This window comes from Opisthocomus hoazin, chromosome 2 (genome assembly GCF_030867145.1).
Source record: "Opisthocomus hoazin isolate bOpiHoa1 chromosome 2, bOpiHoa1.hap1, whole genome shotgun sequence".
NCBI lineage: Eukaryota > Metazoa > Chordata > Aves > Opisthocomiformes > Opisthocomidae > Opisthocomus > Opisthocomus hoazin.
In genome coordinates this window covers 110,554,606-110,578,360 of record NC_134415.1, presented here as the reverse complement: position 1 = coordinate 110,578,360, position 23,755 = coordinate 110,554,606, and the positions used below count along the sequence as shown (strand labels likewise).

The 23,755-nt window shown below is 37.1% G+C and overlaps 1 protein-coding gene across 1 annotated transcript in view; it reads right to left on the bottom strand.

Moving 5' to 3' along the window:
- SNTG2 (syntrophin gamma 2) overlaps positions 1-23,755 on the bottom strand; it is a 323,296-nt gene that overhangs the window by 44,253 nt on the left and 255,288 nt on the right. The window contains exons 11-12 of the mRNA XM_075410732.1: positions 17,369-17,407; positions 4,124-4,240 (exon numbers count right to left, since the gene is read on the bottom strand). Of these exons, the coding sequence (XP_075266847.1) occupies positions 4,124-4,240; positions 17,369-17,407 (156 nt within the window). The remainder of the gene's footprint in view (positions 1-4,123; positions 4,241-17,368; positions 17,408-23,755) is intronic.

The window sequence follows — 23,755 nt, the reverse complement described above, 5'->3', positions numbered from 1 at the left end:
TTATCTGACAATTAAGCAGAAGCATCCAACCCACCTAGAAGTAGTAACGTCTAGACAAAAGACGAAATACTTTTAGACCAAGAGTAACTCATTTCACTGGTCACTTCACTAGTTAATGAACAGAATGAGCCAAGTATAAGTGTAAAAGACTATTAAAAGATATTTGAAAGAAAAAGAAAAATGAAGAAAAGTTCTTGAGATGAACTATGATATAGCAGTATAAGAAGCCTAAAGACGTCCAAAACAACTCAAATTTGATGGTACAAAACACACACTAAAGAGCAGTCAAATCCCAGCAAATACGTGAACAAAATAAATAGACTTGTGTGCAGAGTCAGAAAGTTCACCAAAAGCATTCAGTCAAGTCTATGCCCTCCAACTCATTGCCACCTCTTTCCTAATACGTTACATTATGTGTAATGTAAATTACAGATGCAAGTATTTAGAACTTACACGGCAGTACTCTCTAACATTTAATTCAAAGCACTACTCGTGTATGCAAGCTTTTCTTCTCTGTAATGTTTTTCAAACTGGAACTATTTCTGTTACTTTCACATTATTATTGTATTTATCCCTTTTCTTAAAACTATAAGGAGCACATGCAGTGATTGTGTAGTTGAATTCACGTAAACCATTTTAGTGATATTTATGCAATCATACTGAAAAAGATAGTTTGTAATTAAAGTTAAGACAACACCTCCAAAGATACGGCTACTTTAAGACTTGAATTTAAAAACCATCTTGAACTATAAGGAAGATAAAAAATCAAACAGTACAGTTCTCCCCTACACGGAGCACACACTCCATAATACCAAAACATTTAATTTTTCTGGAAATTTTCAATGACATAAAATATAGTTTTGTTTTGAATGACCATTTTGAATAATGTCTCTCCAATTTCTTCTAGGATAGGAATTTGGAACCACTTTAAGATATGAAAATTGACAAAAATTTAGTAGATGCTTGTAGAAGGTAATAAAATACTGCTTGTATATTAACATTGACACAAGCATAATTTCTGTTTGTGCAGTGATGTTTTTCATGTGCAACTTTCAGAAATGTGTCATGATTCTACGACAGCAATCTGTAAATGAACTCTCTAAATTTCTTAAATACAGTCAGATAAGCCACTTTACGGATGCAGAAGGACCATTCTCTGTTAATCACAACCTTATGGCATTTACTTCTATGGTGAAGCTTCTACATTTTTGGAAACACCATCTGAGATATTGTTGAAATCGAGTATAAATAGAATATTACTTGCCATAGTAATTTCTTTCATATTATAATATCCATATTTTCCCCACAATTTTCTTTATTTTTGCCAATGGGTAACTACATTTTCCATTCTTAGGAAAATTAGCAGCTGTATTTACATACATATCGCCTTTTACACACAGAAATAGAAAAAGGGCAGAAATTGAAATAAATCCTTTAACAAGCAGTTGCAAAGTTTTGGGTAAGGTCATTACAACCAAATATAACTGTATGACGTATAGGTCATCTACTCTGTGCACACTACATTGATATACTGATACACTACATTGATTCAGTATGCAAATAGCAATACTGTCATAGAAACATCTCCGAAATAAAACATAATGTTAAATGCTTATCTTCTAAAAACCAAGCAAGTTAAAACCTGTATTTTTATAATAGAACAATCCATCTTTTAATGTTTCACTTAACACAGTAAAAAAAAGTCAATAGGATTAATGGCAGCACCATTAAACACCTCTAAAAATAGTGAAACAGCTCTAAGCATGGCTTTATGTAAATGCCTGCGTTTCCAAATACAGAGCTGGGACATGTGACACTGAACCAGCACCAGGGCACAGCATGGCTTGGTGGCTCCCTGGGTGCCATGGGGTCTGTCCGGGCAGTGTCCTCGCCAGCCTGGGTCCATCCCATCACCCAGTAGTGGGGTGACCCCATCCAACACCTAAGCACCCACACAGCCGCTTGCTCTCTCCCCATCTGCCTGCAGTAGGATGGGGGAGAGAACAGGAAGAGCAAAATCAAGAAAACTTGTGGGTCAAAATAAAGACAGTTTAATAAGTGGTGGAAAGAGGAAAAAAACAAGTGATGCAAAGGTGATTCCACCCTGCCTGCTCCAAGCAGACTGATGCCCAGCCAGCTTTCAAGCAATGGCTACTTCTGAAGACCACATGCCTGTTTTTTATTGCTGGGCATGATGTTTCATGGTACGTAATATCCCTTTTGGGCTATCTGGGCTAGCTTTCCTGGCAGTGTCCCCTCCCAACCTCTTGCCCACACCCAGGGTGAGCAGTGTGAGAAACAGAGAAACGCTGGGCAAGCAAAGCTCAGCAACAGCCAGATCACTGGTGTGTTAGCGCTGTTTTAGTCACACAGTGGGAAGCTGGAGACTGGCTCTGCTGCGCTGCTGGGGCAGGGGTTGACAGCCACAGGGGAGCTGCAATAGGGTCCTGGCTGCGGGAAGGGTCGGGGGAGGCCCAGGGAAGAAGGTCAGGGACAGTCATGGCTGGAGGTGCCCTCAGGGCACTGATAATCGTCTTCAAAGTGTGGCTTTAGATCCAGGTTTGAAATCTCTGGGTGGGTGGTTGCTGGACACTGCCAATTTCCCATTTTATTTTTTTGCTTGATATAAAACATCTGTGGAATGACTAAACAGCAAGAAAACTGGTCAACAGGTTTTATGATTTATAGGCTCTGTCACACTTACTGGCGTATCTGAGTACTGGGATGACATAACACGTTGACCAAAGGGGTTTCCTTTGTTCATTTTTTTGAAAAGCCATTGTTTCTACAAAAAATTTGTGCAGAAACACAACAGAGTGTAGCAGACACTGCTAAGTAACATGGCATGAACATTCATCCTCACTTGTCTGTTCTTAGTAGAGTCCTGAACATGATAAATGAAGTAGTTTATCCCCAATTAGGATCATGTAGATGGATAGTTTTAATTATATCAAAAATCTTTCTTCAAAAACAGGTCTGAAACAAAGCATTCATGTGGTGTTATTTATTAGTTTAATATTTTTATACTGGATTTGCATTTTAATTGGATTGTAGTAATTAAATCAGAGTTTAGTTCCTTGACTTAACATACAAACAAGTAATTATTTAGAAGGAAAAAATCTTTTCCTAGATGTGTTGTTTCATTTTAAAAAGAAGACTACCAGCCACTTAAAAATGCTGGAAGTTAATAGGAATAATCTAAGCAGAGAGAAAATGTTACTGATTGCCTCTCATTGAGGTTCATAAATAAGGTTCGAAGAGTATGTACTTCCCAAAGTCACTGCAGATGATACACATGTAAAGGATCAGATTTTCTTTGGATCAGCTGAAGAAATTGGGAGACTGATCACCTTCTGAGCAAAACCATAAGGAAGCTGTATAATTGAAACTGCATTCTAATTCCACATTTTATTCTTTTTGATTTATTTAAAGCAAAAGCTCTCCAGAGAAAAAAGAAAGGATAAAACAATACCATGTGGTAAGTCCACATCTCTTCTTCAAAGTTTAGAATTCTACAGCTCATTTCTGTTTCATTCCTTTAAATTGATTTTTACTAGGTTTTTTTTGAGAAGTATTACATAAGTCATCTGTTGTGAAATAAAAATCTCCTTACTAGCTATGTAAATTATCAAAGCAAGATGATGTCATTTGTCCAAACTGTACAACTAGCACTGGATTCTCTGTAACAGTTCAATCCCTTGCCTGTGTGCAAAATCCACAAGAATCTCCTAATAGTATGGATGGCGTATTTTATGACATATCTTGTCTTTAAGAAAACAGACTAACTACCAACTCATTACATCTACAAAATACCTTAGAATAAATAAGATAAGAAACATTGGGCCTAACCAACCAAAGAAAAATCTGAACTTAAGAACTTTAAAAAGTAAAAAACTTACTCCCTGTTAGGAATTCTTTGAACTGTCCAGGTATGATAAGATTATCAGAGGACATTGAAAGAAGTTAAATATTTAGAGCTTATTGAAATTCAGTGGCATTTATGGCTCTAACTTCTTTTCAAATTTCAGCTGACAACTTCACTTGGTAAGGTAAAACAAACAACACAGACATAACAAACAGGTTTCCATTTACAACGAAACTGTCACAAAAACATTATTTTTACCGGTGGAGTGCTGAAAATGTAGAAGGATGAACCCTTCAGTGCCAGAAATTTGAATCTGTAGAGCTGAGAGGAATCAGTTCCTTCAAGTCTCTCATTTACCCATCCCATGTGTATGACCTGTAAAAGAAAGTATTTGAAAACTAAAGCTCCACTTTTCACTGGAGCATAAGATATATCTGAATAGGTCAAGTCTTTCCACAAGGAAGAGTGGTCATGTTAGAACAGGATGCATCATCTCTTTCTTCATGTTTGCCTTCCCACCACTACCATACTCTTGAAGTGTACAGTATTGTGCCAGTGTGCCAGAAGTCCTTGAAGAGACTTAAACTTACAGTACAGGTTGAATCTTGCCTGAAATAATCATCATTTTAAAAGCCACCTACACATGTCTCAGCAGACTCTCATCTAAGCCAGCAGAAAACCTAGGTGTAGTCAAATAGCTCAGCCAGCAGTTTATAAAAAACATGATCCTACATTATCTATAGCAAAGTCAAGACTTGGACATACTGAAATTTGTTAGATGTAGCTCTAAAGAAACACATCTGAACAAAACACTAGATTTATCTGAAATCAAACAGCTTTCTGTATGCTGATGTTTGCCACTGTTAACAAAATGTCTTTGTTACACTGATTGTCCTTCAGAGCTTATATACTTTTTTAATATACACTTTATCTTATGACAGTGATTTATGTTCTCATAGAAATAAATGTCAAATTCAGTTGTTACACAACTTTGCTCTAATAGTATTACAATACATCTATTTATATTTCAGATAAATTAATTTTGAGAAAAAATAAAATTAAGTAAGACTGCATGCTTCCTTTTTAAGGTAAATGCAAATGTATAAAAAAATAATGCCATAGTGTGGTAGTGAAATGTCATGAATGTAGTTACCCACCAAACATAACAAATGTAAACATTTTAGGCTTCATTTTACCTACATTAAGAGGAACATATCACCCTTGAAACAGGTACTTGAATCTAGACAGATTCACCAATCTGAATATACACCTATTGCTGATAAGGTTGCTCATTTTCTGTTAAGGCTGCACTTAAAATTGGGTTACAGAGGGGTAGAAATGTCACAGCACTTGTGACTACACTGAGCCCACAGAGCTTTGCTGGAAGTCAGTGGAAACAGCCTGAAGAAGGCATTCATTAAATTGCACGAAAAGTTCAGCATTTGTTCTATGGATAGATTCAGGAGAAATGTGATGATTTAGGAACACTTTTCTATTGAAAGCCCAGCATGCTTACCTGTAGTTATTACCAACAGAGCACACGGGTGGAAAGAGCAGACAGGGAGTAGTAGCTAATAGTATAGTTGCATGCTCATACTCCTGTATCACGAAAATCTCACACATTGTTTTCTAATTTTGTTATTTAATGTATAAATTGGGTCTCTTAACAATTAACTTATGCAGAAATAAATAATAAATCAATATGTTGAGCCAGACAATCCTTCTCTATTCACCGAGCTTCAGCATATAGATTTTAAGGAGATCTAAGAAACTGCACAATAAATACAGTAGCCTTTCTAATTCTCACTTTGCTATTGTGTAAATTTAATAATTCTCACCAAAACATTGATTCTATAGTAGGCAGCAAAGGTTTAGAAACAGGATGTTCAGACCCTTCGTTACTTTAACAAACTATACTACAGGATTGTTGATAATCTACTAACAACTATATTATATATTGAATTTATCAGTGAGGTAATATAATACCAAATAATACAGATAAAAAGAATATTGTCCAAACCACATCCAGGGGACAAACAATACAATATTCTCTTCACATTTTTAAAGTCTGCTGACTTGCAAACAGACATCATTTATTAACCTGTAACACTATTAAAATCTATACTAAAAAAGCAATTTATTGATTAAATTGATAAATTGATAAGTAAAGGATATGGTTCTCTATTATGTTTTTCACTCATCATCATTATCATCACCATTTATTCTTACAGCAGCACTCACCAAATAATTTTGGAATTATCCACAATGTCAAATGGCAAAACTAAGTCACAAAGTCTGCAGCTTGCCTAGGTCATTTATCAAACACCATATATTAAAGCAAACGTGACACATTCCAAGAAATATAACTACATTTCTTGTTGCAGACCAAAGATGTTCATTTAATATATTAAAAGAAGGAAAACATGAAGTTCTTAGTTGAAACTCAGGGCAGGATGGTATCAGAAGACTGGAATTGTACTTGTCAAGATTGTGTTCTCACCTCAAAATACACATGTGATTTCCTGTGATTGACAGAATACACCTCATTTATCTAGTTGACAGAAACCACAAGTTGCCCTGTAAGCACTGGTCCTAAGTACCAACAGTAGTGCAAAAGACAACCAAACTTTCTTTGAACAAAATTCTGAATTTAGAAAAAGGGCACTGAATTTCTCTAACCAAAATAAAACGAGATTTGTTTTTCAGTCAAAATGTGCTTCACGTCAAATTTTTCCATCTGTGACATGGGAATAATTTCCTTCGCTTACTTCGTGGAATTCATGTGAAGGCCCTGTCACTGTTCTGTTCTTACTTATGGCTCTAAGATGCGATAGGAGCGCCAGATGTTACAGCCTCAATTTAATGTAGCAATTAAACTTCTGGATAATTCTCTCAAGTACATATTTAGATACAAACCAAAGACTGCATTTTCTAATTAGCAGCAGACATATATTTTGGGCACATGTTCTAAGTGTTTTACTGAAATGGAACTGTATTATTATTTTTATTGCACTCACACCATACCGGGACCAGTCTACCTGTGGTAGATCAGAATCAAGAGACGTGGTTTGAAGTATACCCTTCTCCACACGACAAACAGATTTTTATAATTATTAGCAGCTATAAACTCAATGTTAAGCTGTTCCGTATGCTTAAATCTCTTTCAACCTCAGAAAAAAAAAAAGAATGATACAAAACCACATTCACTGGACTAGATTTTGGGAGAATGGTCTTTCTAATCACTGAATTTTTACAACATTGTAATATCACTCTTAATCTATATGGATTGTGATAAGGTCACCTATTCATCCCACTTCATCAAAGTCTACACAAAACTGAACAGCAACACTTCAGTTACATTTTGAACACATTGCACTGAATATTACTCTGCTTGATTGAAATGACTAACAAAACCTCCAACTCCAGGAAAAAATAACTTCCATCAGAAAAAAAAACAAATGATAGATTATCAAGGCAAAGAGAAAGTCTTAGAACCATTAAAAAATATAAAGAGATCCTTTTTGTTTCTCAATTTGATTACAATTCCCAAGAGATACCAGAAACTGATTAAAAGTTTTTCAATTTTCATTTTCTTTAAAACCATTACTTAGCTTTGCATTGTCAACATAATTTGTGGAGCAAGGAAACAATTATATACCTCACAGCAGAAATAACAAAAAAGGGTCTGTTGATTTATATCTTACAAAAGAAATTAAAAACTTATCTGGAAAAACTAGTTGGTATATAACAGTTCAAAGTCATTGAAATAAAAATAGTAAAAACCTTTCCAAAAGTCTTTTAAATCCCAAGATTATAGTTTGTGTATTAGCATCATGAAACACTTACCTAAGTATTAAAGGTGCTAGTAAATAAAAAGTTGCAGCTATTCCTGAACTTTCTAAAAGACATCTAACAAAATGAATGCGTGCATCAACTCCTTCCATTTTTTTTTTTAATGAAGATGTGAAAAAATTCAACAAGTAGCACATTTGTAGATAAATTTAAAATTTGGAGAAGAGTATCCCTGCAGAGTACTGGCTGAAGTCTCACTACATATATGTATTTAGGAAGAGAAATATAGCAAGGCTAGAAGACACACGAGCTTTTTGTTTGTTCATTTGTTTTAGAATTTTTGTACATTTAGGAAAAAAGCAAAGGTTGAGTCGACTTAAATATGGATTGCCAAATATGAAAGGCTGAATGAGATACTTTTTTGGGGAAGAAGAAACAGTCAGATTAGGTAGCTAAAGAAGGATTGCTACTGGAAATTAAATGGTGAGCTCAGTGGGTTTAGAGCTGCATTACTGTCATTTTCATGATGCCCAGCACCCAACTATGGGAATCTCAGTATCGGTTTTGTATATTTTACATTATTTCTCTTATTATTAGTATTATTCATGTTATTAGTATAGTTGTATTTATATTCAATTTGTAAGTCTCTCTCCCTTTTCCTCCTTTTCCTTTCCTCTGGTGGGAGAGGGTGGGTTGATAGAGAGCGTCTGCCGCTCAGTTTATTGACGTCCTGCTTTAAACTGTGACAGACGGCAAGCTAAAAAATAAGTACTAAAGATTATGAAAGAGAAAGAGGAAAAGACAAAGCAAAAGACATTTAGGAGGAGAAAGAAATCAATTTAGCAAGTCCAAAAATAAAGAAATAGGAGAAAATATTAAATTAAAAAGAAGAAAACAACATAAGGACAGACACTATACAAGTACATAAAGAGGGGAAAATCAATGAAAAAAATATTTGGGAGGAAAAAACATACAGAAAAGAGGATTCCAAATGTAGGCTTGCCTATAAAGACACAAGGTCCTTAAAAAATTAACGAGGAAAATAGAAGAATTTCCTTTATCAGAATCAGTGCTTGATTAATTTCTGCATATATTGAAAAAATACTAAAAAATATGCATCTTTTTACAGAGATTATTAGAAAATCCAACATATTTTACTTTCTTTCCACACATCTTTCTTAGTGACTGGTTTATTTAATGGTCATTTAGACCATAGAAATGGAGAAAGAGTAATTATTCACTTCAACAGAAGTCTGCGTGGAACAAAAAGCAACCAAGTGTTGCTACTCAATAACAAGCTGTTTGTGGTTCATAAGTAGGCTACTGAGGTTTTAATTTGGTTTCAGTATGTCGGTGGCAATATAAGTCCTGGGATAAAAACCGTTCTGTTATTTGGATTGAAACCTGCCATTTGAAATTTTAAGGAGTGCTTGTAGGGCATTGCACTACAAACAGTCCCATTCTCAGCACTGCTTTCACCACTTTATTCCCATACTGCATAATCAATTTGACACTGCTATTTGAAACTGCGTGGAAAATTACCCATACATCATCAATGTATTATTAAGTTTCTAACATGTTCTAATGTACATTCCAAAAGTTCCTGTAGGAACAAAATGAGCAATGGCACTCATTATGAGGAGATAAAACAAATCACTAACAAAACATAATCCAATCATAGCAGATAAATGAAAGTTCTTATTTGCACTTATTGTTTTCGTACAGCCATAAAGCATCTAGATGCTGCAATGACGGGACACTTAACATGTGCTACACTTCATAAAGCAATCAGTACATTTTGTATATAGTACTTTTAGTTAAATAGTTACAAAAAGTAAATGACGCAAAACACTCCAGAGGGAAATGAAGAAAGAAAATCAAGAACAGCATGCTAGCTAAGAACCATTGTCATACCATGAAGTACAATGGAACAAAACAAAATTAAGAAAGCAAAGAGAAGTACTTGTTGAGGTAGCTTATGTCATTTTTTTTGGCCTTTTCCAAAGCAAGTGGTAGACTGCATGTTTTGAAAAGTACAGATATTGGGGGGGGGGGAAATGCACAGTTCTTTCACACACATAATGACTACCTAAAAAAAAAAAATTTGGAATGCCAGAAGTTTTGATGGATTACATTAATGTTTTCTACTGTACATCAACTGCATTCAGTTATGTCTGAATGACTACTATTCAAAACATAATGTTTTAGAGATGAAACTACAAAGGAACGTAGACACAATGACACTCAAGTGTTTTATGTGCTTCAGCTGAAGAATGGAATTTAGCAGTGGAAGCTGGGCACAATTTGAATGCCACAAATACCAACATGTCCATACTAACCCAAAAGGAACTGTGAAGACAGGTATGTATCTGAATTCACATATCTTCCCAGGAACTGGCTGCCTATGCAAAATTTGGATTATGAGTTCTTTTGGGTGGCGATAATTGTTTCTTCTCTTCATTTGCTTGTTTCAGCAAGGAGGCTGGAAAAATTTGGGCTGATATCACTCACCTTTTCTCTTAATAGCCTTCTTCTTCAGGTTAAGATACAAAACACTAACTCACTCTTGAACCAGTAAGTTGCCTTACTCTTTACACATTCTTATACTAAATCAGCAGTGCTATTTCTGCAGCAGGAACAAACCAAACCAAAGAAAAGTGAAAAACTCAGGTCCTTCACAATTTTTTTGTCTTACATGTCTATTCTAATTTTTAGCAATATTACAACAAAAAAATACACCTAACAAGCTATTCTCCTCCCCAACAGGAAAAGACTCAAACCGTTTCTTCTCCAGTTTGGCAAAACAAAAAAAGAAAACCTCTGAAACTATAACTGTTTGCTATAGCTGTTATAAAATAGCCCTCAAAGAAAACTCGTCTGAAAATTCAGTCTGAACTTCCTTCTACATGTTATCCCTCAATAAATAAAATGATCATTCTGCTTAAAAATGTGTTAGCATAATTTTAACTTGAGAATAATGCTGAAGAAGGACTGATCTCATAGCAGTAATCCAGTGAAATCACAGTTCTATAATATTGAACAGAAAAGCAATGGATCCTAAAAGCTGCGAAGACTAGATGCCCGCGTAGAAAATTATATCCTCTGGAATCTTTCTTACAATCCACAAAGCAGAAATACACAAAGAAAATGAGAATAAATTAGAGTTGTTACTCTTCTTTTTTTTAAATATTCTAACAGCTATGGGAAGCTCAGGAAAACAGCTTAATCAGGGACCGTGATTCTTCACTGAAGACAGAAATACCTTGTGCCACTCACTGCCAGACAACATAGACTCAGCTGACTGCTGGAAGATGTGGCCAACACATTAGGGTAAGAAACACTGCTTAAATACACTCTTTTGTACAATTTTCCTTAAATAGCAATAGGTTTCCTTTGTCTGACGCAATCTATAGACTTTCTAGAATCCAATGTTTTGCAGTCTTACAACGTCAAAGGGTAATCTAATATAAACTATTTCATTAACACAAAAAAATGGAACATAGGAATACCTTGAACACGCTATGAATGTATCTGTTTTACAGAGCATAGGGAGATTTCATGAAATATGTTCAGAAATGCAACCACATTTTTCAGAATTCTGTTATGTATAGATTTATTTTGTCAAGTTTGGCAAATCTTTTGACTTTTTTTTCAGTTTGCTTTTCTTTAAAGTCAGTATAGTAGTAATAGTTATTTACCTCACAGAGGCACTACATATTAGCTGACTCGAGGTTTAAAAGTTTAAGTGCTTTAAAGTGGTACTTCTTCCATTAGAGCAAGTTTTTTCAGTGGAAGACTGAGGTCCCAGAAAAAATCTCTGACGCAAACCAAGAGAATTTAATTAGGAATTGCATAACTGACCTGTCATATAAACAAAGTTAAAACAATCACCAAGGAAGCCCTCAATTCTCTCTCTACATTGTCTCTTTATGCTTAAGTCCTGCTCCCTCTCTAAAGGTGTAAGTTGTAAAATTACAGTTGGCAAGAATCTAACTTACCCAGGCTAACAATTAGGAGAAAGTAATTTTATTGCTATATGATATATTTTAAAAATATTTTTCTCTGTTTTATAGAAAATGAAAAAAAAAAAAGAGGAATTGATCTTGCAAGAGTATGTGCAGGAATTCTTCCATTTTGTAGCATGCAGCTAAGCGAACACATTCATGGCATACATGGGGCAGCAGTTCTGCTATGAGGAACAATGGGAAAACCCTCCATATTGGAAGAGTTCCTTATTCAGAATTAGGATAATATAATTATGAAAAACAAGGTGAAAAAGAGGTTTCTGAGAAATTTAGTACATTATCTTCTCCAAAATGCAGTACCCATGATACCTATCTTATTTCTAAAAAATGGTTAACGTCCTAAAGGATCTCCAGTAATGAAGACTTCATAATTTCTCTCAACAATTTGTTCTAGCACTTCATTATCTTTACCCATGATGAGGAAGTCTACTCCTCACATCAAACATGAATTGCTCTTGCTGTAACCACAATTTAAGGTTTTTTTGCCCTATCCATTAAAGACTCAAATTATTTTGGCATGGAAGTGTAAAAAAAAGCATATTCAATTCATAAATGCAGCAAAAATCCATGAACAAGTATATGCAGCTTGTGTGGCATTATTCCTTGTTTCTTTTCGCATGTTATTCTCCGAGCACAAAGTTATCATTCCTGAATATTTCTTTCACACCTCCCTTTCTGTCTTTTTTTCAGCCTGTCCACAGAAGCCATGGAAAACCTCTGCTCACTGTCTTTTCTGAAACAAAGGTGCACTAACTCAGCTTGTGGCCTGCCCTGGCCTGATATTAAACTGATGAGGTAACTATGTGAGACACTGCTGGACTTTGCATACAACGCAAAGGGAGAAGTTGGCTGGCTATCTCGAGCTGGTGGCTGTACTAATAAAACAATAACTGGATAAACCAGCAGGTGGAATATACGAAGGGAAGTGAAGAATGGGTGAAGAATGTCAAAAGGTAATGAAAAAGGGCTGCTGGCTTACTGTCAGTGGTGGTGGTATCACAGATGAAGGCTGAAATAACCAAACAAGCATATAAAAATTAGAAAATAATAAGGATCTGTGGAGAAGGAGTAAAATCTGGGTGGGTTCCTTACTTGGGAGCAGAAAAATGGGGGAAAAAAGGAATATAAGGTACACCATATGAATGGGGCTTTTGGGGGTCTCTGTTGATCAACCCTCTACCTGATTACCACAGGCTGATGTAATACTAAACCATAATAATAAATCTTAACAATGAACCTATTATTTTCCTTACCATCTCTATCTGACTGGCTTCTGCAGACAGGGGCATCTGGGATGGCCTCCCTAAGTGCTAGCAAGGCAAAAGAGGATAGACCAATTCTCCCTAAAAGAATTTACTTCCCCAGATACTTTTCAAGTATTTTCCAGTAACTTCTCCAGTCGTTTCCCATAGTCTATCACCTACACTTGATTATTCTTGCCTATGAGCTGTACCCAATTGGCTTCCACCCTGTTTTTCAGACTCGTTCTTCAACATGTCAAGATCATTCTTATGTCTAACACTGTATTTTAAAGCTTCCTGTCCGCAAAACTAGCAGGCTTCCGTTTGCTAATGCACCATAAAGGGAGTATTCCATGGAACTGGATCCAGGACAGAACTTCTTAGGACTCCCAGTCAGCATATCAGCTTTGAAAGTGAACCATTTATACCTATTACTGGATTATCCAACAAAGTGCATATAACCAAATCTGTATAATACTTGTTTAAAATACTGCAATGTCAAGAAATGTCATAAACCTTACTGGAATCAAAACATGTTGCAGCAACCACCTGTCACCCATCCACAAGAAGTGTTAGACTGTCATAGGAGGAAATTAGATCGATTGTCACTATTTAATCTTGACATATCCTTCAGGGTGGTGATTCATTTGTTACCTTGCAGCTGCATACAATTATTTTGTTCATTTATTTCAGATTTCTTTCTAGAGATTGAAGTTAAATTGACTAGTCTCTAATTCTCCAACTTCTCTTTCTTTTTCCATTAACAGCCATGATGTTTGCTCTTTCTTAGTCTTTTGCTATGTCATCTGGCAGACACAAATGCCCTGAAATATCTTGATAATAGCTCTGATATTACTTTGACCATTTTTTTAAATATCATCAGGCATTAAAAGCACACGTACCAACAAAACTTCCCTTTGAATTGTAATCTGAGATTTCATTGGATTTTGCTAGTATTATTTCCAATAAGCACCTTTTGCAGTTGACCTTTTTAGTGAAGGCTGACCTCTGATATGTTGAGTAGAAGACAAACATTTTCCTTTGTCTTCTTGCTATTAAGGCACTTAGAGGGTAATTTTTTGTTAACCATCTATCTTTTGCTGGTTGCATCTTAGTTTGTATCCTGGCCTTCCTGGCACTATGACACGCTATGCTTTTACAATCATTGTCTCTAGATTTAATTTTCTGTATGATTTCCTCTGCAGGTCAAAGTAGAGATTACTGCAAAAAATCAAAACAAACAAGGGAAGAGACATTGTAGGAAGTAGTGAATATCTGTTTTACAGCATCACAAGAAAAAAATATACATAGTCTTAATTAATATCTGACCAATACTTTCCTATTTATACTGAGAAGAAACAGTATTATTTTAGTGGAAGACAGGAAATTATCATATCAGTCTAAAAAACATAAAAAACACTCAGGAAACAAAATCAGAAACCTTGCAAGTAGTTTTTCTGTAAAGAGAGAGATTGCCTAATTTACTGTTTCATAAAAAATACAAAGTAAACCAGTAGTGTGTATCTTTGTGAAAACTGAGTCCCAAATCTAACTGCCTACTGATAACACAGAATGAAGTGCTTTCAGGTCTCTAGAGCACTGTAATAAATTACATCAAGCAGAATCAAAAGTTATAATATTTGGAGAATGGTGGCTGTAAACATCCTCCACACTCAATAAAATAGTGTACAACCTGGCTCAATTCCCCTCTCTCCTTGCGGAGCATCAATACACTTTAAAAGTATCCAGTGTGTAGATGCTGTGTGCTTCATCATTTACACAGGTTATATTTACACTTGGAGCCAGAACTAGAGCAATGGTCCTTATTTAATACCTTTGAAATTTGTGTAATCCCTGTATATTTGTTAAAACCTTGTAGACCTCGACATGGACTAACTAGCATGACATGCCTTGGGATAAGTAGAACTCTCCAAACTATTCACAAGGACAGTCTGGGATTTAAACATTGGTGGGAATAATTCCAACAGGCAGTTTAAATACAGACGCCCTACTTTGGTGGGAGAAGAGAATTTAAAAGAGTGGAAGTAGCCAGACCATGCCAATTAGCTTCATGACCTGGTACTGTTTATTTTAACAGTACAAATATATTCATAATAATTACAACTAGTACTATCTTTTTTTACTACCTCTTTATAACTTTGGATCATACACACAGGGGAAAGCCCAAACTCTTTGTTTGACATCATCTTTTGGCGAAGAGACCCACAAATACAGCTGGCTTAGACCTGGGAACCAATATCCTAGCCCTTTCACTTTCCAGTTTGCTTAGTTGTATGCCCATGGAATTCATCATGTTCTGGAGATTCAGTTTCCAGTAAAACTAGTCAGGGGCAATATGAAAGACAGTGAAGAAAGCCAGGTTTAGCAAGGCAATTTTTTATGTTCTTGACTCTGAATCCCAGTTTGTTAAAGACCTATGAAAAACAGAATCTGAATGAAACCTATCCTGATCCAACCTCGTCCTTTTATGAAAGATTAAATTGGACTCTAAAGGCAATGAAGAAAACCCACCACAGGTGACACAATAATGGAGCTCTGAGGACCTGTTTAATTCTTCAGGAATGTCCATACTCAAAAGCAAATATAAATTTGCAGCTATCACCAATTTTAGTCCAAGGCAGCTCTTCCAGTAAAATAAACTTTATTTTTTCTCATTTTTTGGCAGAGAACAATCCAATGCTTGTTGCTGTCAGTCCAACCTCAAATTTTCAACTCCTGAAATTAAGGTACTAATTGTATCTTCCCTTCTCTTCATTCGTGGAATGGAAAAAGTGGGATAGATTTGTACTGTCTACTGCACCCACTTTAGATGAATACTGTAAGAGGCTACTCTTCTTAGGATCTCAGTATAGTCAAGACAGAAAAAGAGGCTCCTATAAAGGATGATTTAAAGTGTTGATATCAGTTCTGCATTTGAAGAACTCTCTGGAACAGAGACAATTTCTGTACTGGCTATCTAGGCAGTTTATGGAGACTAGCCTGTTTATTTAGGAAATCAAATTAGGTAGTTAGTGATAGGTTGTATGTCTGTCCCCAGTATTTTATAAAAATTGAGGAAGAATGTGTCTTCCATCATCCCATTATGTTGGCCAAACTGATATGAATAAACTTTGAATAGTTACTAAATTACTTGTATAGAGAGTACATCCAACAAAACATATCCAAATTCAGTACCTTTTCCCCTGGCATTCACAGCCACCTGTTTTTCAGACCAGTTTAATAAATAATTCAAAGCCATGGCAGAGACAGCAATTAAATGCTCCCTTCTATACAGAACAGGTATTTATTTTGGTTTTGGGGGGTAAGTTGGTTACCAACCATACATATAATTAAAGTCTGTAGTGGTTTTTGAGGTACATTTATTTTCCAAATCACTGACCCAAATACAAGAAAACAGTTTCCTGTGTAAGAAAATGACAATGGTTAAATATTTTTAATAACTTCTAGAAGAGTCTACGAATGTCCAAATACATTTTACAAATAAGAGAACAAAATGGTAGCATATGAAAGAACATACAAGCTCTCAAACTAATAAATATTTATTTGATCCTGATATGAAGAATTTTTTGACTCAGTCTTTGACTTTTGTAATAAAATTCCATAAAAAATTTCTGCAGTAAAACAGTATAAAAGACATCTTGCCTAATTTTCCCTTTTATAATCCACAAATCCAGCATTTTTGGAAACAGTAGGGATTGGGCTCTTTGTTCCTGAATAATGATTCAATGCCAGATTGATGGAATGAAAGTATACATAAGGGAAACCCATTAGTTTTATGATACAAGCTTCAAAGTACTTCACAGAATTACAGAATCAGCCTGGAAAATGCTACTATTATATTTTACAAAGTAAATGAAAAAACTCTTTGCAATGCTACCAGAAGTAAGAATACTTCCCAATGATATATATTCATCTGGGTCTTCAGGACATTTGGCTAGTTAGAGCAGAAGAAATATCTCATCAGGCTCCTGAGCTCCAAAAGTCCCAGAAAATCAGTCATGGCAAACGTAGTCTGCACAGCAGGGCACATGAAAACAGACTGGATTTGTAATATGATCCTTGGATATCTGTGCACTGCATGTGATCTAAATACAGAGTTAACTTGTCAGAATCACTTCTGCAGTATTGCATGCAAACATACACTACGCTTTCCAAGACCTGGTTGTGAGTTCCATTGTCCCCTTCTCATTTATTTTATGGCTCCATCTAATCCAATTTTAGGTCTATAGTGGAGGATTCTACTCACTACTGTGGATAAGTAAGAATCTGCTGTTTTAAGTAGGTCATTTCAGAATTTCAAACCCTATGAAACTTGGTTTGAGAACTTTAAAACTGACTAAATGTGTATGCAAGCTCTACAAATTTTTCAACTTAATGCAATGACAAGAAATTAAAAAAAATCCTTAATATAGTTAAAGTCTTACCTGGTCTGAGGGAGAACAGCATTTATTTGCCATTTTCATCTATGAAAGAGAGATGGAAAAATACACAGTTATTAATATGCTGAAGAATTTCTGTGATGAAATTAGCATTGACTTAGTTATTGAATAGTATATTAATACTTCCAAATTATATTCACAAGAAATTAAATCATTCAGTACATAAATAATATATTTTTACTATTACAGTAAATTTACAAAACCAAAGACTCAAAAGATGGGAAGACTTTTATCAGAGTTTTCATTAAATCTTTCATAAAGATTTGCATTTATGAATTTAACTTAGCCACTCTGAGTGAAAATATTATACTCTAGACATCTCACTTAGGCCTCAGCTAAACAACTGCTTAAGCAGATCTATAAGTGAGGCATGTCAAGTACTTGTGAAATGAAGGCCACAAAGTGTAAGACGTGTTTAAAGATGAAGGGAATATTGTGAAGGCTTTCCTTTTAGTTTACTCTTCAAGATGAAGTTACATATCTTTCTTTTTCCTCTCTGTTCAGACCATGGAGAGTTTTGTTGATTTTGGCTTTTCTTTGGCAGCCATAGTTTGCATAGATGAGTGACGGACAAATGCTGACAGATATTCCCTTCTTTGAAGTGAAACACTTCTTAAAAGTGCAATATTAGTAAGTGTAGTAACAATATGGAATCTAGACAGAAAAAGATAAATGACTGTAGGGACAGACTCCCCTATATGTCAGGATATAAGCTGCAAACTGTCCTACAGTTGATGAGTACTTCCAAAGGATCTTTTCATCAAAAAGCCCATTCTATAACAAATGAAAGTCTTGTGATAGAAGATCAAAAGCTACAGCTATGCACAGGAAGGACTACAATTGCCACAGGAAAAGAGCAGAAGAAATCCAAGACTATCGGTTGTATCCTGGCAATACCAGATATCTAAGATCAAATCTGTGGATAATCTTCAGAGGCAGAGCATGTCTGCAGCCATGCAGCTCAGTAAATATGGTGATACTATTGCCTGTTGTGGTGGGTTGACCGTGGCCAGCAGCTAAGCACCCACACAGCCACTCACTCCCTTCCCTCTTCCAGCAGAAGGGTGAGAGAATAGGAAGAGCAAAAGCATGAAAACTCTTGGGTCAAGACAAAGAGAGTTCAAAAAGTGAAGGAAACAGGAAAAAAACAAGTGATATAAAGGCAATCACTCACTGCCTCCCACAAGGAGACTGATGCCCCACCAGCCTCCAAGCAACTGCCCCCCTGGAAGACAAACCCCCACCTCCTTTGTCCACTATGTCACTCTTATTGCTGAGCACAACGTTATATGGTATGGAGTATCTCTTTGGCCAGTCTGGGTCAGCTGTCTCAGCTGTGTCCCTTCCCAGTTCCTTGGCCCACCCCTCACTGTGGGTGGTGGTGCCAGAGTCAGAGAAAATCAAAGCCTTGCTGCTGTGCAAGCACTGTTCAGCAACAGCCTTAAGACCGGTGTGTTAACACCATTTTAGCCACACATACAAAACACAGGACGATATGGCTGCTATGGAGGAAGTTACCTCCATCTCAGCCAGACCCCGTACACCTGTAAGAGGCCAACAGGCTTTGTGTTACGCTAATTACACAGGCCTCAGCATGTGTCAGGGTTTGGCTGGACTTGTCTTGGGCTGTCTTGGCAATAAAAAGTCACTATTCTGCATAGAGTGAATTATCCATGACCGCAAACAAAATGACCCCATGACAAAACGCAATGTGGATGAGTACAGGATGACAGCAGGAGCTTGACTGTACAGACACAGGGTGATACCAAGGCTCAGGGCTGTAGGAGCTCACCAGTCCATCCTAACTCATCATGGGCCCTCAGGGCTCGTTCTCCCCCATATGCTCACTTTTGCAGTCCATCTGAATTGATTTGTGTGATTTGCATTGGATTGTGGTGCAGGTGTGCTGGTGGGTCAGACAGCTGGGAGTGACCAAGGCTCTGGGGATGAGGTGCCAGATCTGCTGAGGGCCTGGGGCATCTGGCAGGCCTGGCTGTGACCTTACGAGAGTGCTGGGAGAGCTGCGAGAGCCTGCCAGCCCCTTGGAGAAGCCCTGCCATGCTCCCCACCACCTCCTTGCCACCCCAGAGGAGGAACGGGGACCAACACAACAGAGGCGGGTCACAGCCTGCAGGTACAGTCACCCGCACCATAGCACAGATGAGGACTGATGACGAGGACGGAGCTGACACGCAGTTGCCAAGCCGAGGGAGGGTGGCCCAGGAAGGTTCCCTGCAGCTCTCGCACACAGTTCTGCCTGAGGCAGTCTGACCTCCAGCTGCACCGTGCCAGAGGTGGCCTGGAGCACTTTAGGAGGGGGAAGAGGTGGCAGAGCTTCTTGGTGCTCTCAGGGCCTGGACACTAACCAACCAGCAGGAACTCAAGAACGCCACTCTAACTTGTATAAAACAAATTGGTGACATCCCCAGTGTGGCAGAAGGAAGCAGACCTCACCAGTCTGATTCAATAACAGGCTTACTCCCAAGCAGTTGGGCAGGACCTAATGAAAAGGCACCTGGGGTACTTCAACATCAGTAGGAATGCCATCACACCCTGCCCATATTCAGCTCCAAACTTTCTCCACTGCTTCAGAGACAAATACATACACAAAGTAACTATATAGAAGCCATGTTATACAGACAGGAAATACTATGTTTTTTCAGGTGGCCAAAACCATGCTGAATAATAAGATTATCATAGCATAAATCAGTGCAAATAAACAGGATTAGCAGGTATCCTGTCTCCTTTCACCTTCCGTTTTGGTTCAGTCAAACTACTTAAGCTCCCTATATGATAAAACCAAATTTTGTTATCCGACTTTTTATTTTATTGTGCTCAGATGTGCCTGGAAAAATGTGTGTGGGACTGGCCATGCAGTTTTTCTGCAGAATGAGGGTAGAGTATTGTGAAGAGGATCCTCAGAACCAGTCCAGCTTGCCATTGGTAAGGGCAATAGGGAAGAATGCTTTGGACTCCACAGTTATTCACTGCACAGCCTTAGCTCATTCCCTATGCAAAGCAGGGATGGCTGCAGCCCTGACGTAACTGGTGAGAGGAAAGCTCTCCTTCTGCATCATGTTATGTCCCTGTGTCACAGGGCTGAGGAGAGAGAAGCATGCACTCTCCACTTCACCTGGCACCACATGTGCTCTACATGCCTCCAGAGCAGGTGCAGAGACAGGAATACAAATGGGATGCGCTGCACCTTGCTGGCAGCGCATGAGCTCTCAGCACTGCAGCACAGTAATGGGAGCTGGAGACAGCAGGGGAACTAAAAGAAAAAACCTGGATCTTGAAAGACTGCAGGCAACCTGGAAGAGGAGCCATTAAGAAATTGTAATTCCTATACTCTGTTGTAAATGAACACACACAGGGAAAGAACGGAATGGGGAAGAAATGATTCAGAACTGTATACCTAACTCCAAATACTTCCCAGGCTGGGATTTATCTCACTTCACTTTGGTAAGCCAAAAAAGGAAAAAGAGTTACACATCCAATATACCTATATTCTCTTTCCAGACAGCAGAGACAGAGAATGATCTTGGACAGGCACCTATTTTTTTTCCTGCCTGTAAGAGGATCCTATGTGACTGCTTGTTGCTCGGTTAAATTTAGCTGATGTGATTCCTACCCTTACTGACTTCCCTTTACAACCTCAGTGATTTGAACTGTGGTACTTTCAAATGGAAATTTTTGAGTTTAAAAACAAACAACAAAAAAGCAGCAGCAAAGAAATACTATCATGTATTTTCATCCCAGGAACAGAATTGTTTGTATAATCATTGAGGCAGTCAAATTTGTATACTGCTTCCTACACACAAGGATTTTGCTTCCATCTACATGTACCCCACATTCTGCTGTGTAAACAAAGCAAGACCTCTTCAATCCTCTTTCTTTTTTTATATGTATGCTCAAAGCTCCTATTTCATAAGTCTCTCCCTATTCAAACAGAAATTCCACTCCACTGCGATACAGAGTATCACTTAGATATACATGTACATAAAGGCATAAAAGAAAAGGTTTACACACTATGGCATATACAATTTAAAAAGCTATCAAAGGCATAAATATGACTCAGATTAATAACCCTGTTCTGAAGCCAAATTTTAGGTTTCTACTATCCTCTAGTGAAACTGATGGAATGTTTTATAAAAATCATAAATAATGTTTAAAGTGGAACAACTGTATGTTAACTCATTCTCTTACCTGCTTATAAACTACTCAATTATTTGCAATTATTTTTTTTTAAAAATAACACCATAAAAACCCCACAAACCTTCAGAAAGTTATAAGTATAAAAAACCAAGTCTCTATAATATAAATGAACTGGCAGCATTATCTTTAGGTGCTTATACTGGATATGACTACATTAATGTTCAGTGTCACATTTCAAAGTAAATAATTAAGATCCATGAGAAAAGCTGCACATATTTAATAGCTGGCTATCCAAAAGGTGCAAAACACGGAGAGAAATACAAATTATTCCAAAGAACTCTCTCCTAAAAAAACATCTCCAGCATAGCATTGCCACTTCAGCCTACAAAGAACTCTCTAGGTGAACAAACTAAGAACAGGAGCAGTGAGAAGCATGTGCAGATGAAGTTGTTTCCTGTGCTGCTACTTTCACCATGGCAGTTTGACTGCCAGTTTCTGTTCCCTCTTTCCTCTCAGTTTCTTCAACTGTATCTCCTCCTGCGAGAAAAGAGGTGTATGAAGAAATAGATGCGAGCTGTCGATTCATCTCTATTTTCTTCTGCAAAAGGTAAATGTGAAGAGCTTTGAGACATTGAGAAGATTGAGGACTGAATCACAAAGGAAGATCATAGGGAAGTTTCATGCTGGTTGAAAAGTATGTGAAAAACAAGAATCTGAACAGAGTGATGAATAATTTTGGGCAAGGGTCCTTAGAAAAAAAAGTAATCTATGCTGCTTGTAAAGCTGACAGTTACTATATTTTCCGAGCTAAGCATACAAGGCCTATCAGTAAGGAGGGCTGAAAAGATGCTCTTACATCTTTCTCCATGTTGCAGTATTCCACGTGCTCCTCTCTCTTATAAGAACTAACTCTCTCCAGGCTAGTACCAGAATCATTACTTCTCATTTACCAAGTAACACTTTCTAGACATGCTAACATCCAGGGGTAGCATCCTTATGCAGTGACGACTCCTCACATCTTCACTACTGAAAGACAACTCCTCCTTTACACTTGATCCCCTGAGAGCTTGCCTTTGCACAGAAGTTTGATGTTTCAGTACTTCAAAAGAATAGTCTGACATTAGCAGAAGTGTCACATTGTGGCAGAGCTATTTTTGTACTGCCTACGTTAGGACTGTCTTTTGGCATCAGCAGGAGATCTGACAAAGAGTCGTCAGCTGCTGAACAAGCCTGTATTAGGGTAAAATAGCAAAATAAAGTATATTAGGATAAAGTGATACATGAAAGATAGGGCGCACTGTCAGAAAACAATCTATATCACGAGCTCTTCAACAACTAAAACTCTAAAAGAAATGATTCAGAATGGTATGCAAACGTGTATGACAAATGTTATATATAAGAGTAGCATGATTAGGCACAGACGAAGTAAGAATGATCAAGGTGCAAGAAGAGTTGCTAAAGTCAAGAAACAAGTATCAGCACAAACAAAATCTAGAAATGTGTGGAAGTAAAAAGTAAACAATGGAAAGTATTGCTTAAGACTTAGTAATAGGTCAGGTAAGAATGCTGACGTTCTTTATGTCAACAGTATCAGCAAGAAGGTCCATTGTAACCACCTATAGAGCAATTAATTTATGTTTCAGAGATGATAGCACAGGACAGAATGAGAAATGAATAGTTTAAATATTTGGAGAAGCAATTGAACTTAGAGCCAGCAAGGACTCAAGAAATTAACCCGTAAGTAGATAAGGGATTATCTGAAGTAACCACTGAACCAGTAGTGATTATCTTCAGGTACTCCTGGAGAACGGGGCAGACGCTCTGCAGAAGTGGAGACGTGCAGAAACAGGAAAAAGCTCTGAGGAATTACAGATCCATTCCCTAACTTCAATTTCAGAAGTACGATAAGAAAAGAATAATTTTGTGAAATTACAATATTAAGGTAATAAAAAGCATTCAAAATGGATTTTCAAGCAGGCTGATCCAAACGCCCTGCCGTAAACGCCGTGGATGTCAAACAGTCCTCGTCCTCCGGCTCTCCAGCCACCTTTTGCTGGACACTTCAGCTGCACTCCAGCCTCACAGTCCTCGTCTTAAAAAATGGTTTTCAATGAAAGGGATTCTCACTGACTACTACATCTCCTGTTCTGATGATCAGTAATTAAAACAATGTTCTGCCCAGACCTTTCCAGTTGTACCATAGGCTGCACACCTGAC